A 16,289-nucleotide genomic window follows, 5' to 3' on the forward strand; every position below is an offset into this window, starting at 1 on the left:
GCTTTTTCTATCCATTCATCTTTTTTCCCTCAATTTCATTCAAAGATTTTTTTGATCAGCCGAGCATGTTGTCTCAAAATCGGTCAAGTTAACTAGGTCACGCCAAGGTAACTTCTAAATGGTTTAATTTAAAACTTGAGTTAGACAAAGAGTCGGATAAGGAATTTCAAAGTTGACCTACTAGGTTGGATTTAATAAAAATATCAAATAATTCTCAATAACATGAATATTTTTTGTCAATTTAAAAAATAAGAAATTGATCTTGCCTGCAATGTAACAGGGGATATAAAATAATAATATGTAAGTCTCTTACATACTTCTACCATATTATTCTATGCAAAGTCTTATATAATTATGTTTTTAATTCTAAGAATACCATTTATCTATGTAAGAATATAATATTTATTTTTTGAAAAATAAATTAAAATATTAATTTTAAAAAAATTTCAATGGTCATGTGATTCTATGATTTTTACCATTTATCTATGTAAGAATATGATATTTATTTTTTGAAAAATAAATTAAAATATTAATTTTAAAAAAATTTCAATGGTCAAGTGATTCTAAGATTTTTTATTTTTAAAGATATTTTGAACAATTTTGAGAAATTTAATTATTATATTCTTATATAACTTTTAAAAAAAACTAAAACAAAAATATAAAATATATTGGATAATTAAATATAATACAAGGATATAATATATATATATATATATATATAATTAAAACTATAAAAATATATTAGAAACTTATTCAATTATATAAGAATAAATTAAACCTTGTTTTACATACACATAGCATCATTAGGGTTAGCACAATATGATTTTCCTTTTTTCTTATATAGCTTAAAGACAATTATTTTTTCATGATGGTATATTTTATCAATTGATAAAATTAAAAGTAAATTTTATTTTTTAGTGTATATATATAATAAAATATATAATACGTGGTTGTTATATTGTAACAACAGACACAAATTACTGTAAATTGCTACAGTAAAATTATTATTTTGTTCTTCAATGCAAAAAATGATGCCTTGGTTGTGAGTGTGTTTTTGTCCTTTTCACTATCCAATTGTTATTAAAAGATTGTTTGGGAATATTTAAGTTTTTTTTAATTTTTTGCATAGTAAAAATATTTTTTCACCCTCAAAATCAACAAATTTTTAAGTTATTGACTAGTAACTTTTTTAACTCTTCAAAAATTTGTAAACAATAAAAATACTTATTTACCCTCGTAATAAAAAAAAAAATAGGCTGTTAGACAAGGGTTTTTGGGTTTCTTCATTCTTCATGTACTGTTCAAATATGTATTTGACCCTAGAAAAGACAAGAAAATAAGATTTGCATTCAAGGGTATTTTGTACTTTCACACAGTTGTTTTGAGTAATTACTTGAGTCATTATGAGGTGTTTTGATATTTTTACTTTTTAATCAAAAAAGTGATTGGCACATGCAGTGAGTGGGTGACATCCACATTCCACGCCATTTAGGCGGCACATTCAACACCACCCGATGACCAAACCTGACCTTCCACTGTTTCTTTGGACGCGCTACCATGTCCTTTTTTACATGGTGTGATGCGCGACGATGTATGGTGGTCGGATTGTCGTCGATGATCATTTCTTGCTTTTTTTTCTCTCTCTCTCCTACTAGATAAAGTGCATGATTTTCTACTTTTTTTTTGTTTTTCAATTTCAGTTCTCATTCTTTTGTTTTTTTTTTTGTTCTTATTCCTTTTAAAGATTTTTTTTTTCTAATTTGGTCCTTTAATTATAAGTTCTTGTGTGTTTTTTTTATCCTTATTCTTTTAAATTTAAATTTAATTTTTTTTTTATGAGTTTATCTTTTATTGATTCAAATAAACAAGTTCAGTAAATATAATCGGATAAATATCTCATTTTATGTGATTGAATATCTTAATTTGCATTTATCTCTCTGTTTTTTCCTCTTTTTTTTTAATGATTGTTTTTCATTTATATATATAAATACTTATCGATTTATTTAATTAGATATTTGCATAAACTTTTTAATTTATATTTTGATATTTTTATGTAAAAATACATAAGAAATAGCATGCATATCCAATATTTTTTATATAAAAAGATTTACGAGCACATATTACAGAGCTGGTATACGTGAATAATGAACGTGATCTACCTTGCAAAAGAATTGAAGATAAATCTGCTTTCAATTTTCTGTAGTGGAGATCACATGAAAAACACGCAAATACACGATCTTGTTAACTGTAATTAATAGAAGAATCTAATTGAGACAAAATTCTATGATAATACAATCGATACGAAAAATACCTGGGATGTACAATTGAGACTGTCACGATAGTTGGCGGGTAAATTTATAGTTTGCTCCTATTTAAATTCTTTTTTTTTTCCATGACCAAAACAAGAGGAATTTATTTAAAGACAACGGAGTTCAGTTTCACTTCTTTTCTTTTCCTCTTATTTTCCATCTCACAATTTCCGCTTTTATGCAACCTGTGTTTCGGAAGAAAAAGCACCGAAAATAATGCTTTTGAATGCAAAATATAGAGCACCGCATTGCGATGGATCACAAAAGGTAATTACACTACCTTAATGTAAATGTTTCATTTCAAGAATGTTTGATATTTTAAGAATGTTTGAGATTTGCGATCACAACATGCTTAGGCTAGCCAACACATTCAAGGACCTCGGGCACTATATGGATGGAGGAAAAACTTATAGGGCAGAAAATTGCAACTACTAAACATGATGGATTAAGCATCAAGAAGTTTTATTGCCGTGGAAAAAGCAAAGCTTTAACCTCGTTGAAGAAAACTGAAAGCAAATGTTAAAACATGGACTAGCATTCTACAAATTACATGGCATCGAAGAGGAAATGTAGCTCATGAGCTAAGTCGAAGCTTTTATGAAACAATAATGGAGCTCAAAATTTTATTGCAACTGCCAAAGCAGCTTCCCTGGCTAATTGTATTGTAAAGATTGAAAAGGGAATCAAGCTAGAAAAGTTACAAGCTGTTGCAATGTGAGAAATTTGATTCGCTTGTAGCTGAATTTATCACCCAAAACAACACAGAACATGCCTCCGATTAATCCTTAAGCTGTAGCCTCTTTAACTTCCTTATCCTCCTCAGTAGAATGCAAACCAAGATTTTCCTCAACTTTCTTCCACGCATTCAATAAATTAAGAGGGAACTTTTTCTTCATTGTACGAATCAATCCTTTTGCTTCCTTGATCTTCTTCTTCTCCACCAACCCCTTCACCAAATATTTCAATGTATTAAAATCTGGAATTCTATGCACCTTCACACTATCCTTAAATATCTCATACCCTTTCTCGTATTCGCCACTCTTACACAAGTTAAAAACCAGAGTTCTAAATGTTGCCGCATTCGCTTTGCACCCATGTACCCTAAACTCCTCATAAACCTTCTTCGCTTCCTCCATCATCCCACTCGTACAATAACTAGTCATCAAATAATTATAACTAATTGTATCCGGTTTCAACCCATAACTCTCCATCTCCTCAATCAACTCCTTCACTCTCTCCGGCCCCTGACTCACAGCATTGCTAATCTTCACATTGTACACCACAGCATCCAACTCACACCCTCTTTCCACCATCCCATCCAAAAACCTCTCCGCCTCATCTTTCTTTCCCTTTGAATACAAACAATTCAAAACTGGTGTACAAACAATCGCCGTAACTTCCACTCCTTTCTTTTCCATTCCCCCCAGTACCTCAATCGCCTTATCCGGTTTCCCATCCTCGCAATAAGCCTTGACTAACATCCCATACGAAACCGTATCAGGCAAAACCCTATATTTCTCACTAATTTCATTAAACAGCACAGGAACTTTCTTGTAAAGTTTGGATTGAATGCAAGCAGATAACAAAGCATTAAAAGAAATACAAGATCGAGGGGTACCCAATTGATCCATTTCTTGATAAGTTTTTAGTGCCTGATCAAACATCCCGGCAACACCGTAAGATCTGATTAGTGAAGAAAGAAAGGGTTCTTGTTTGATTTTGGGGTCGGATTTGTGGGATTCCATCAAGGACTCGATGTCAGCGAAACGGTGGGATTTGGCGAGGCGGCGTACGGTGAGGTCTTGAGCATAGCGAGAGACGACAGGGGGGGAGGAGTCATTACTGGAAGCGGAGGAGAAAATGGCTAGTGCTTTGTCTGGGTCATGTTCAGTGCGGAGTCTCGATTTGGCTTTGGTGATGGAGATTTTCTGGGTGGTGGTGGAGAGGTGGCGGAGGTGGCGCAGGGTGGAGGACATTTTGGAAGTTGAAGGACAGGAAATGAAGGGGCAGAGCGTGCTAGTGGAATGTGTATAGGTGGTTTTTAGGGTTTAGGGGAGGTTGAAGTGACGGACTAAACGGAGAAATGGTTTAAACGGAACTTTCATTTCTTTTTGCTTAAAAAATTAAAAAATTGCATTATCCTTCCCAATTATCTGTTTGCTGGAGGAAATACCAAACATGGCTGTACCTCTGAAATGTTTGATAACATTTGAAAAAACAAAATAAGAATTCATGTTTTATATTATTTAAAATCTTAGAAATAAGTCGAAACAGATTGAAGTATTGGAAAATAAATATATGTTAATTTAATAATGTTATATATGGTGAATATTTATTTAATTAAGTAATAAAGTGTTATATACAACTTGATATAATGTATATATTAGAAAATAAATATCTTTAAATATATAAAAAATATTTTATATATTATAATATTAACTCCAAAACAAAATGCTGAAATGAGCTTGTTGTCCTGAAAATCCGGATGACTACCAGAACTCTATTGACAGCCAGAACTCTATTTCATGTCATTTTTAAAAAGAAAATCAAAGTGTATTACCAGTATAAGAACTAAATTAAATAATCATAATAAAAAAAATTATATTATAGGTCAAGAATTAATTTAAATTAAACCCTAAAATATGACAAAGCTAGAAGAAAATAATAAAATTATCTACTCTAGACACAATTTGATTGGCATAAAAGAAAATCCTAATATTTTATAAAGAACAAGCTTGAATAGATAAAAAAAAATTAGACTGCATCAAGACGTAATAAATTAGAAACACAAGTATAACACTTGCAATGACTCATTAATCATTATCTGTTTTCATATGTTTAGGATTTTTCACAAAATTAATTTGAGAGTTGAAAAAGACGAATAAAAATTTATTGTTATTGTTTAAGAGAATAGTGGTAAATGTAAAGAATAAAAGGAACAAAAGTACATAACGGCATTCAACATTCGACATTTAAAGAAAACAAATCCTAAACCTAAACCTAATGCCATATTTATTTCTTATTTTTCATATTTAAATTTCCTTTTGTTTTTAAAGAATATTATATTTATTAAAAATAATATTAATATTAATTTCAGATCAAATTTTTATGGGACCAGATCAAAATCCATATCTGAACCATTTAATAAACAAATTAACGGATTTAAATCATAATAGAACACAGATAATTGAAATTGTAAACCGAATCCATTAAGTTACATCAAAGTCGGATCGAATTGGGCTCAAGATCCGATAGATCAAAAGCCCTCATCATGAGATGGAAAATTTAAACATTGATGGAAATAGCGAGTAAAAAGAATAAGAGAAACCAAGCTATTGAATAAAACACTACATTTGCTTTAAGTCACAAACTGCTTCATGCTGTTCCAATCCAGGCATCTACCCAGTACATAAAAGAGACGAATAGCACGCTCCAAGACCAGAAGTTTTTCATCATCAAATCAAATCTAATGTAGTCGTCAAATTTATTTGATTTTTTTTTTTATATATAAAAAAAAAAGAAGGATGCAAGAAGTCGAATATCATAGAAATTCATCTCAACTAGTTCAATGTTTAACGGTCATCTGTTCACAGACTTCAACAAGGAGGCATTCAATCAAACAGCCAAAGGCAAAAGGTTGTAGACTTCTAAGCTATCATTAAAAACATAACCACTAATAATAACAGGGTATCAAAGGATGCAAAACCCAAGTGGTGGAAGGAAGCAGCCTCTACACAACTAATTAGTCATCATATTCTCCCTGGGAGAACTTGTTCTCTGGAAAAAAGACAGCCACAACGTGATTTCCGCCAAATTTCCTCCCGTTCATCCCTGCTCGTGCTTTTGAAGAACCTTCAGTGTCTGCATATTCCAAGAACACCTGGAAACAACCCGAGATTCTAGTCAGCAACTATAGCCTAAAAAAACAACTACTTTCAAAAGACGTGAAGCATAGATGAAACAAACTATAACATATGCTGACCTTCCCAACTCCTGGTGCATTTTCACCATCTGGTCTTGGGCGTGGGATCACAACATTCACCAGTTGACCTGCATATAACGTGTGAAAATATGCAATCCAAAATTTTCAAAACAACTATTTTTTATTGAAAAATGGAAACCAATCTCAAGTAAATATAAATAAGGGATTATGAAGTCTTCTGTCTGTGTATGTTAAGCTTGATTCTTTATAGCAGAATGTGGGACTAGAAATGGCTGTAAAACAGACATATAACACACAGAGAATAAAGAACAATCAATTACTATGAAGGAAGATTCACAGTACAAAGGCTAGAAACAAAATAAATAGCCAGTTGAAAGATTTTACCAAATTTCCCGGCTTCCATTCTAATGTCTTCCAAAATGTCTTCATACTCATCATCATCTTTGAGCTCATCCACAGTAACTACTTGAGTTAGGCATACAACTTTCGTGACTACAGGTGGTGGCTGTAACATAAGCCTCTGCAAAAAAAAAAAAAAAAAGTTTATATAACGAAATAAACCTATGATGGCATGGAATACATATTTATATATAAAAATGGAACAATATTTACCTGCAATGCAATCTGCTGCTGAGCATGCAATAGTACATTCTCTTGCTCTGGTTTAGGCTGGTTGGTGCCCTGGTTGGCACGTCGAACAGTGAGAGTTTTATCACCCATTTTAATTCCATTCAGAGCAGCACAGGCTATGTCTGTAACTGAAAGATCTTGGTAAACACAAAATGCATAGCCTTTTGAGTTCCCAGTTTCCCTGTCTTTTACAAGATCAAAACCACGGAGGGCTCCAAAAGACTCCAACAACTCCCTGATCTGTGCTTCTGTGAAGTAATAAGGGAGTCCACCCACAAAAATGCGGTCTGGACCCTCGAGTCCACCAGCAGAACCAGGAGTAAGGCCAACTGCTGCCAGATTAAGATTGGGATTGGGCTGGCTTGGACCAAGTGTTGCAGCCAGAGATGGGTTATAGTCACTCGGTCTCCTGACCTTAACAGGTGCTCCCTAGGAAAAAAAAGTTTTGCAATGAAATAGCTCAAACAGGTCAGTACCATGTAACAGCAAATATCATAGACCACAACAAAACAAAAAGGATATAGAAAAACAAAATTACCTCGAAAATAATCCCATCCAAAGCCATTGCATTGCTGGCCTCCTCAACAGATCTCATCTCCACAAATGCAAACTTCTTTTCATGATTTATATAAACATTAACAACAGCATCCCCTTGGCAAAACAAACCAGATAAAAATTTAGTGACTCTGGAAAGGATGCAGGTAGTCTAATTATGTGTATCTGCAAAACAAAATTAAAAAGAATATGACATACCCGGGCCTGCAGTGTTCCCTCCAATGGCAGCCATAACCTGGCTAAAAAAGGTAGCCACAGACTGCAGTGCAGCTTAAGGGATTAGTATCCAAACAAGGTTAAATAAAGATGAGGGGAAAAATGGAAGCAAAACAAAACCTGTTCATTAGCTATAGGTGGAAGCCCGCCAACATAGACCCTCCGTGCATGCCTGGTAGCCTGAAATCACAAAATAAATCATATAATTAATCCAAAAATTAATGGAAAAAAAAGACGAAAAAATCACATCTTTCATTCCTGCCAACCTGTTGAGTCATTGCCTGAACTGGCATAACAGGGAGAGCACCAAACTGCTGCAAATGAACAAATGAAATGCAATCAATGCAAATGAGAATATGGAAATGAATACAAGTTACATATGAGAGTGATACACACCTGACCAGTCCCTAAAGGAAACATGTTGGGAAACATTCCAGGAATGGGAGGAGTTGTCCCAGTAATCTGACCTGCAAAGGTAATTAAAAAGAAATTAGTACACAATCATAAATCAATCCTTACTCTAATGTAGTTGGGGTACCAAAATCAAGTCCTGCATCATTCTCAAATAGAACCACTAAGTCCTAACCTTTGGCAATAAATTCATCAACAGAAATGAAAGTATAAATCATATTCAAGTTCTGGAGGATATATTTGCAAGACTACCAAAACAGGCAATAGTTGCCAGTTGAAGACGAAAGAGAACCATCAAACCGGTGCATTGTCTCCTTCTTGTACATAAAAGCTACAGAAGTCTGACTCACGCCCATTGTCAGCACAGTGGGACAAGTAGCCCAACATTGCCTTCTTACAACAAAAGACAGACACAAAACAAACAAACAAACACCAAACACAAGAAAAACCAAAAACTCTCTCAGTTCCAGAATTATTTCACTAAATAAGCAATAATAATAATGTAGTACAACCCATTCAGAGACCACAGCTTTAAGAAGCTAGATATACAAAGTTAGAGAACAAAATACTGCTTACCAAATGATACCATGTAATTTGATACGGATTTTCCACACTATGTCAAACAAAAACAAAGATAGCAGTTAAGAGAATATGACATTTTAAGTTGTATAAGAGGGTACATGTACCTGCAGCAGCAACAGCAGCAGCAGCAGCACTAGGCAACATTGCAGAAGCAGGAGGAGCCATATCAAAACCACTGATCCTTTTGCTGTAAGTAGATAGATATTGTATGCCAAACAGGCATGCATAAATTAGAATACAGAAGATCAACATTGAATAAAGTTTTAAGTATGGATAGACATTTGGTGTACCCCTAATATACCTCTTAGAGCGTGACCTTGATCTGTGCTCAGATCTACCCTTTGAACGAGATCGCGACCGACGTCTATGCCTGTCTTCTTTGTCTCTATCATAGTCTCTCTGCCTGCTAATAGAACCAATAAATCAGTTATCCAGCACTTAACATAATAAAGAACGAAATAGTATATAGAAGACAATACTTAAAACTCAGCATTCAAAAAATAATCAGATTTTATTACCTGTCATAGTCTCGGCTTCGGTGATAATCATCACCATCCCTATCTCGACCTCGATCCCTCCTTTCAGTGCGATCTCTATGGCGATCACGATCACGATGACGATCCTTGTCTCGGTCCCTATCTCTATCCCTGTCCTTACTTTTCTCCCTATCCTTGTCTCGATCTCTTTCCCTATCTCTACCTCTGTCCCTGTCTTTGCTTCTCTCTTTTTCCCTACTTTTTGAAGACTCCCTCTCATAGTCACGAGACCCACGCTGAAATTCATGCATTGTGCTAGTAAGGTCCCAATAAAAAGGATATGGGGTACACAGTACCAACCAAAACCAAAAACCCACAAAATCCTTTACAACAAAAGGGCTGTCTACATCAAGAACCAAAATACAAAACTAACAAATACAAAACATCTGTAAATCCAATAACTGCATAATGTTTCACGTGTCTAAGCAAAAACCTGACATAGCATCAGATATCAACAGACTTAACAAAATTAGAACATAACATAAGCAATATCCACAAGTGTGACCAGCATTTACAAACACCAAATCCATAGCTAGCACAGGACAAAGATACACTGTTAATTCGAAAAAATAATCGTAGGGCATGACAAAACAGGCCAACAGGAACCAATTCATGTTATTTACGTTGCTCCGTGTTTCTTCCAGTTAAAACCCTAAATCAGCAAATGCAGCAACTACAAGCTTTCTATCAATAACTAAAGCTAAAACAATAACATCACATAGCTCATATTCTCAAATAGAAACAAACGGAAACCCTAACTAAACTACCAAAACAACAAAAGAAAAATCGCAATCTTAACAGCTTTTCTGTCTAAGCAAAATGATTTACATCTGTTTATACCTCAGACTTAGAATCGCTGTGATCATCAGCGCCGCGAGGCTGAGGAGAGGAATCAGCGCCGCCGGCACCGTAGCTCTGGTTTTCGAAGTCGGCACCGCCGTTACCTTCGTATCTTTCTGCTTCATAATCAGTCATGGTGTATTTTTTTTGTAATTTTGATTTAGTTTTAGGTTTTGATTTTTGATGATTTGGCTGCGAAACGGGAAGTGAGAACGAAGAGTATAAGTGGATTGAGAAATCTAGGGCTTGAAATTGGGGGTTTTGATTGTATTTATATAGCCAAGTGAGTTGCACGTGGATGTGTGGTACTTGGAGATGGTTATGAGACCCGATCCGCAGTTGTCCCGTTTAAGGAGGTGGGTTTTAGATTATATGGGTTAAACCGGATGAATCTTAAAACATTTAAAAAAAAATATTTAAAATTTTAATATTTTATATAAAAAATTAAAAAATAATTTATATGAATATAGGCTACACGTTTTATAAATAATAAAATTTAAAATATTATTTTAAAATATTATTTATCTCACGTTAAAAAAATACTATGTTAGTATATTATCTTTTAAAGTTAAAGTTTTTAAACCAAAAAATTTTTTATTTCACATTAAAAAAATTAATTTTTTTTAACATATAGTATATACACTAAAAGTTTCGAATCCTACATTGAAAAAATAATTTTTTTTTCTTGTGAACATAGAGTATATATATTAAAAGGTTTCAAATCTCACATTGAAAAAATAAGACAATCTTCTAGTATTTATATATTGAACTTTGAAAAGGGTTAATAACTAACTAAAAAATATATATATAAAAAAAATCTTTGGCTAAGAGAAAAAACACATTTGAAAAAAAAACAGGTTTCAACCGGGTTTTGCCGGGTCGTCCGGATCATGGATCAACCCGCCAGATCAGCCGGATTTTTGTTCATCCCGGTCTTTTACTTTACCCGGACCGGTTCAGCCATCGGATCGACCTGTTAAACTGGTCCGGGTTTAATAACTATGCTTGAAGATCATTTAGTGTTATAATAATTGTTATTTTTTAAAATATTTGAAAATATATTGAAATAATATTTTTTTAATTTTTAAAATTTATTTTAGATATATAATTTTAAAATATCAAAAACATTAATTTAAAATATTAAAAATTTAATTTTTTAAAAAAATATATTGAAATAATATTTTTTTAATTTTTAAAATTTATTTTAGATATATAATTTTAAAATATCAAAAACATTAATTTAAAATATTAAAAATTTAATTTTTTTTAAAAAAAAAATTTAAATACAAAAAAGTTATTCCTGTAAGACCCGATGTAGGCACCGTTTGCTTGTCCGCTGTCTCTTATACTTGGGTCGCGTTGCATATTATATTATATTATATTATATTATTATTATTATTATTATTATTAACAAAAACTATTAAAGGATTGGAAGAAACCAGCAGCCCACATAACACTGTGGACACACATTAACAATGACTATTGTGCTGTCGGTGTGGAAGAAACCATGTAGTAAACATGGTAGACTAAATTTTTTATTCATACGCAATGATTGTGCCTTTCAAAAAAAAAATGAAGGTTGTAGATAGAAGGTTTTTTTTTTTTTTTGGATGATCCATTATTTATTAATAATTTGTAAGGAGATATATATGGTGTTTTCATTCTCAAAACAGTAAAATGACTTCAATATTTTTTAGATATTTTTTAAAATATTATTAGGCAATGATTTTATTTTTGAAAATGATTGATTTACACTTAAACCTAAAAATATAAAACATGGGTTCAAAGGCCTTTTTGGTATTGTCGTAGCTTTTGTGGTTGTGGTTTGAAAAAAGTTGTTTTTATAAAAAGTACTTTTAGTTGACGTTGAGTTGTTAAAATATATGTTTGGTTAAAATTATGGTTAAAATTGAAGTTGAACAAAAAAAGTTGTTTAATGTGTTTGGTTAAGAATACTTTTGAAATTGAGGTTATAAAATAACTAAAAATGATATATATTAATATTGATGGTTTTTAATTTCAATATTGTAGATTTAACTATTATTATTACATCATGAGATAAACAATACTTTATATAAAATATTGTTTATTGTTTCGTTAAACTATTTGTAATTTCATCACGTACGAAATCCATCCGACAAGGACTACAGTTTCCATGGCTTCCTGAGCGTACAACAACATCAGGTAAAATTTACCATCATCGGAACAAAATTGAGACTGCGATCAAATTCTGCAAATGCTACGTCATCATGCGATCTCCTTCTAATATAATTATGTAGTGCTATTGATTAATGTTAAACACTAGTTTTTTTAATAAAACAAAATATATGAGAAAAAAAATTTTGGATTTTTTTATTTTACTGGATCGGACCAGTCCAACGCATTTAGGTTTGGGTCAGACCGGTCCGGCCATGAACAGTGGAGACACTCCCTACAGTTCACGTTGCAGAACAGTGGAGAGCAGCCCAAACGAAGGAGAAGGAGAAGGGAAGGGTAATTCACTCTCCACTTTTCACGTTGCAGAACAGTGGAGAGCAGCCCAAACGAAGGAGAAGGGGAAGCGCAACGCGGCAGTGATGGACTGAGGGACGATGGAAACGCCGGAGGCCGGTCACTCTCCACTGTTCAGTTTGCAGAACAGTGGAGAGCAACCCAAACGAAGGAGAAGGGGAAGGGGAAGAGCAGCGCGGTGATGATGGATTGAGGGACGATGGAAACGTTAAAGGCCGGTCACTTTCCACTGTTCACGCTGCAGAACAGTGGAAAATGCAGAAGACTGCGAAGGAGAAGGGGAAGGGGAAGGGAAAGAGCAGCGCGGCGGAGGCCAGTGGTGAAAGGGAGCTGCTCTCCACTGATGGATGACAGTCCTTCTTTTTTTCTTCTGTTTTTGCTCTTCTTCTTCTCGCCTCTTGTCTACAAAAATAAATAGAGTAGAAACGTAGCATTGCGAAAAACATGTAGAAATAGCTTTTACAAAACTGAGTTTTGAACGCATTTAATGGTGGGGCCCATGCATGAAAAGTGTGTTCTGTTTGTAACCAAACGAGATGAAATCACGGTTAAATAAAAATGCTGCCGCAAACGCTGAGCCAAACAGGGTCTTTGTCCTTTTCAATTTGTGTTTTTGTTAATTTTATAATCACTTGGTTTTTAAGTTAATTAATTAATTTTAAAATTGAAAAAATTGCTAGCACGTGCTATATTTGAGAGCCACCCGAGTCATTTGAATAATATGTGTGGTGCCTGTCGATGGCTTAACCCGTGCTTTCATTGTGTATTTGGAAGTATTGTCGCATCTTTTTCCTTCTAATGTGGTGTGTGTAAGTAGAGGTATTGCATTTTGTTGCTAGCGAGCCTTTTTTTTTCCTCTTTTCTCTCTACTCAACCAAAAAATACAACTTAGTCCTCTTTATTTTTGGTATTTTGATTTCAGTCATTGTTTTTTTATCTCTAAATTTTACTTTTTGACCCTTTTATATAATTTTTATTTGTTTTTTATCTAGTCCTTCAATTTTAATTCGTCATGTTTTATTTTTTTCAATTCAGTCCTTATTCATTTGATTTTTTTTCTTTGCTTTCGTGTAAAAGTTTTATTGGTTTTCAATTTCATCATTTAATATATTATTTTTTCCAACTACATACTCATTTTTTTCTTTTTGTTAAAGTTATTTTTCTTTTCAATTTAACTCTCTAATAAAAAAAAAATTAGGTTACCCTCTAATTTATTTCTTATTTGATTTTCACCTATATTTTTTCAATTGCCATTTTTTTCTTATCTCATATCCTCTTGTTAAATGATTTTTTTTCATGGTTTCACCCTTCAATATTTGATTTGCTAGGGGTTGAACTTCTTGTTTTCTTTATATATGGGGCTTTTGGTCTAATAACCCGGATCATGGGTTTGAAAAATTAACGCAGGTTGACATCTTTTTTGGCTTGTTTTCTTTTTCAATTTTATCATTCAAAACTAATTGTTTTTTTTTTAAATATTATCTTTATGGTTTCTTCTATTTATTTTATATTGGATTATCTCGATTTCATGACCTGGCCCACAAGCTATGCAGGTTGGCTCGCCGCTTATTACCTAGATTACATGTTTATCACATTATCTCGTGTTTATCTTTTTTGTATTTTTTTTTATCCAATTTCATGTTTCAAAGGTGGTTTTTTTTCCAAGTTATCGTGATGACTTTTTTCCATTAATATACACAAATAATTATCGGTTTATTTAATTAGATGTTTGCCTAAGTTTTTTAATTCACACTTATAGTTTTTTCGTGTTAAAAAACACATCAGAAAAGCCTGCGTATAAAAAAAAAATTTACTGTAAAAATAACATATGACTTACGGTGGAAAACAGGTCAAATAGCTAGTAACATACACTAAAATGTCTAGGATGATAACTGTAGCACTTTTTTTTATTGCATCGTTCGATGCTAAAACAGAGGTATATTTTTTCAAGTTTTGGCAAATTATAACATAGGGGGACAAAGTGTAAAACACAATGAAATTTCATTACCAATTAAAATTTTTATTCAAAAAATTATTTTTATTCTCCTACTTTCTTCTTTCAACCTTTACAGTCCCTGTAATTTCTAAAAATTTAATCTTGATCTGAAAATTCATTTTCCTTGTTTTTCACTCCATAGTTTTGAAAGATAAAAGAGAAAGTCATTGAATTCCAATGAAAATAGAGAAATTTGTCGATTGACATTGATTTTGGACACAAGAAATATCAGTTTTGGTTTCAACATGTTCAATTCGACAAGAATTTAATGGTGGTTATTTTGAACCTCAATATTACTTCTTTTTTTTAAATCAAAGCCGAAAAATAAAAAATATTAACCCTGTTTTATTTTGAGTTCCTGAACCATTTTTTTGGGTTTTTTTAGCTTGATAAATTAGTTTTTTTATGTTATAATGGTGTCATTTAAGTGTTTTTAGGCAAAATGGGTCAAAAATCGGTGTTTAACCCAAAAAACCAACCTGTGTTTTTTTTTCCACCATTGGTGGCTAAAATCTGGGTTAGAGCAGATAACGTATCATGTATTTTATCTATATAAAAAATATCATCCACACTTTTAAAGATAAAAAAATAAAATAGGCCATGCGCGTCAACTTGGGCTATTTTTTGAAGGCCTAGGTGCACCAGGTTGCGCATCTGGCCTCTCTTTTTTGTCCTTCAATTTATTTTTTCTTCCAATTACCTCCTTTAACTTTTTAAAAAATCTCTATTTTTGTTTTCATATATTTAGAAAAAAAATTAATTACTAAAATGAATGAAGTTTATGACCTGGATCACGGATTTAATGGATTAAGCTACAATACTTAAATCAATCCAATATGTTGTCATCTCCCATTTTAATTTTTTAATTTTTTAATTTAAATTTTATCTTTCAATTTTTTAAAAAAAATCTATTTTTGTTATTGTATATTCGGGTAAATAAAAAATAAAATAAAAAGTTATTTAATTTAATTGAGTCTATGACCTAGGTTGCGAGTTTGGCGAGTTAAGTAGTGAAATGAATGTCAATCTAATATATTGTTATTTCAATATTTTCTTAAAAATATTTTGAAATAGTGTTTGTTATATGTTTTGTTTTGGTTTCTATAAGATTGGTTGGCTCCAATTTGCTTGTTATAAGATTATCATGATCTAGGTTTTGAGTTTGACAAGTTAATTAGAGTTGACTTGAATTGATTCAATGTGTCACCTTGTCGAATTTCTTTTTGAATTAATGTTCTTGGATATTTTTGGTCATTTAGGTTTCTTTCAAGTTAAAAAAATAATCTGACATGTAATATAGCGCGAAGCAATAACCTAGTTTAAAGACTAACATTGAAAATGATTTTATTCACATAGGCTTGTTTGGGATTGTGGTTGCGGTTCAAAGTGTTTTTTACTTAGAAATGCATTAAAATGATATTTTTTTATTTTTTAAAAATCATTTTTGAAATCATCCCATCAAAACGATCCAAAAATATTAAAAAAATTAATTTTTAACAAAAAAAATTAAATTTTTTAGAAACACGGGTTAGCCCGCGTTTCTAAAGGGATGCATATGATAATTTGATCCAACTAGATCGATATTAGTTGATAGCGTTTTTCTATTTTTTTTGTCTTTAAAAGCTAAATTTAAAATAGAAAATAGATTTTTTTATCCTCATTAAAAAAATAAAATTTTATATTTCTGTTTTTAAAAAAATTGAAAACATATATAGAAAATGAAAACACAGATAATACTGAACGAACCCCTGATTTTTACT

At 32.1% G+C, this 16,289-nt stretch overlaps 2 protein-coding genes across 12 annotated transcripts; both read right to left on the reverse strand.

Annotated features, from left to right (window-relative positions):
• Positions 1–2,750: 2,750 nt before the first annotated feature.
• Positions 2,751–4,424, reverse strand: LOC7473155 (pentatricopeptide repeat-containing protein At4g36680, mitochondrial). Its single transcript, XM_002310174.4, has one exon. It carries the CDS (start codon positions 4,283–4,285, stop codon positions 3,095–3,097), a length of 1,191 nt encoding a protein of 396 aa, XP_002310210.4. The 5' UTR covers positions 4,286–4,424; the 3' UTR covers positions 2,751–3,094.
• A 1,410-nt stretch (positions 4,425–5,834) lies between these two features.
• Positions 5,835–10,337, reverse strand: LOC7473154 (splicing factor U2af large subunit B). 11 transcript variants are annotated; one of them, XM_024605571.1, is made up of 14 exons: positions 10,023–10,337; positions 9,165–9,418; positions 8,948–9,049; positions 8,751–8,833; positions 8,641–8,677; positions 8,050–8,120; positions 7,920–7,967; positions 7,774–7,833; positions 7,636–7,696; positions 7,421–7,533; positions 6,865–7,311; positions 6,637–6,772; positions 6,292–6,359; positions 5,835–6,189 (listed from the first exon to the last, which is right to left on the reverse strand). In XM_024605571.1, the coding sequence occupies exons 1-14, from the start codon at positions 10,145–10,147 to the stop codon at positions 6,052–6,054; spliced, it is 1,743 nt and encodes a 580-aa protein (XP_024461339.1). In that variant the 5' UTR covers positions 10,148–10,337; the 3' UTR covers positions 5,835–6,051. The 11 variants fall into 11 exon arrangements, with proteins under 11 accessions (XP_024461339.1, XP_024461340.1, XP_024461338.1 ...); XM_024605572.1 differs by having other exon boundaries at positions 7,920–7,964; positions 8,948–9,052; XM_024605570.1 differs by having other exon boundaries at positions 8,948–9,052.
• Positions 10,338–16,289: the final 5,952 nt, after the last annotated feature.

Source organism: Populus trichocarpa, chromosome 7 (assembly GCF_000002775.5).
Source record: "Populus trichocarpa isolate Nisqually-1 chromosome 7, P.trichocarpa_v4.1, whole genome shotgun sequence".
In the NCBI taxonomy this organism is placed as follows: domain Eukaryota; kingdom Viridiplantae; phylum Streptophyta; class Magnoliopsida; order Malpighiales; family Salicaceae; genus Populus; species Populus trichocarpa.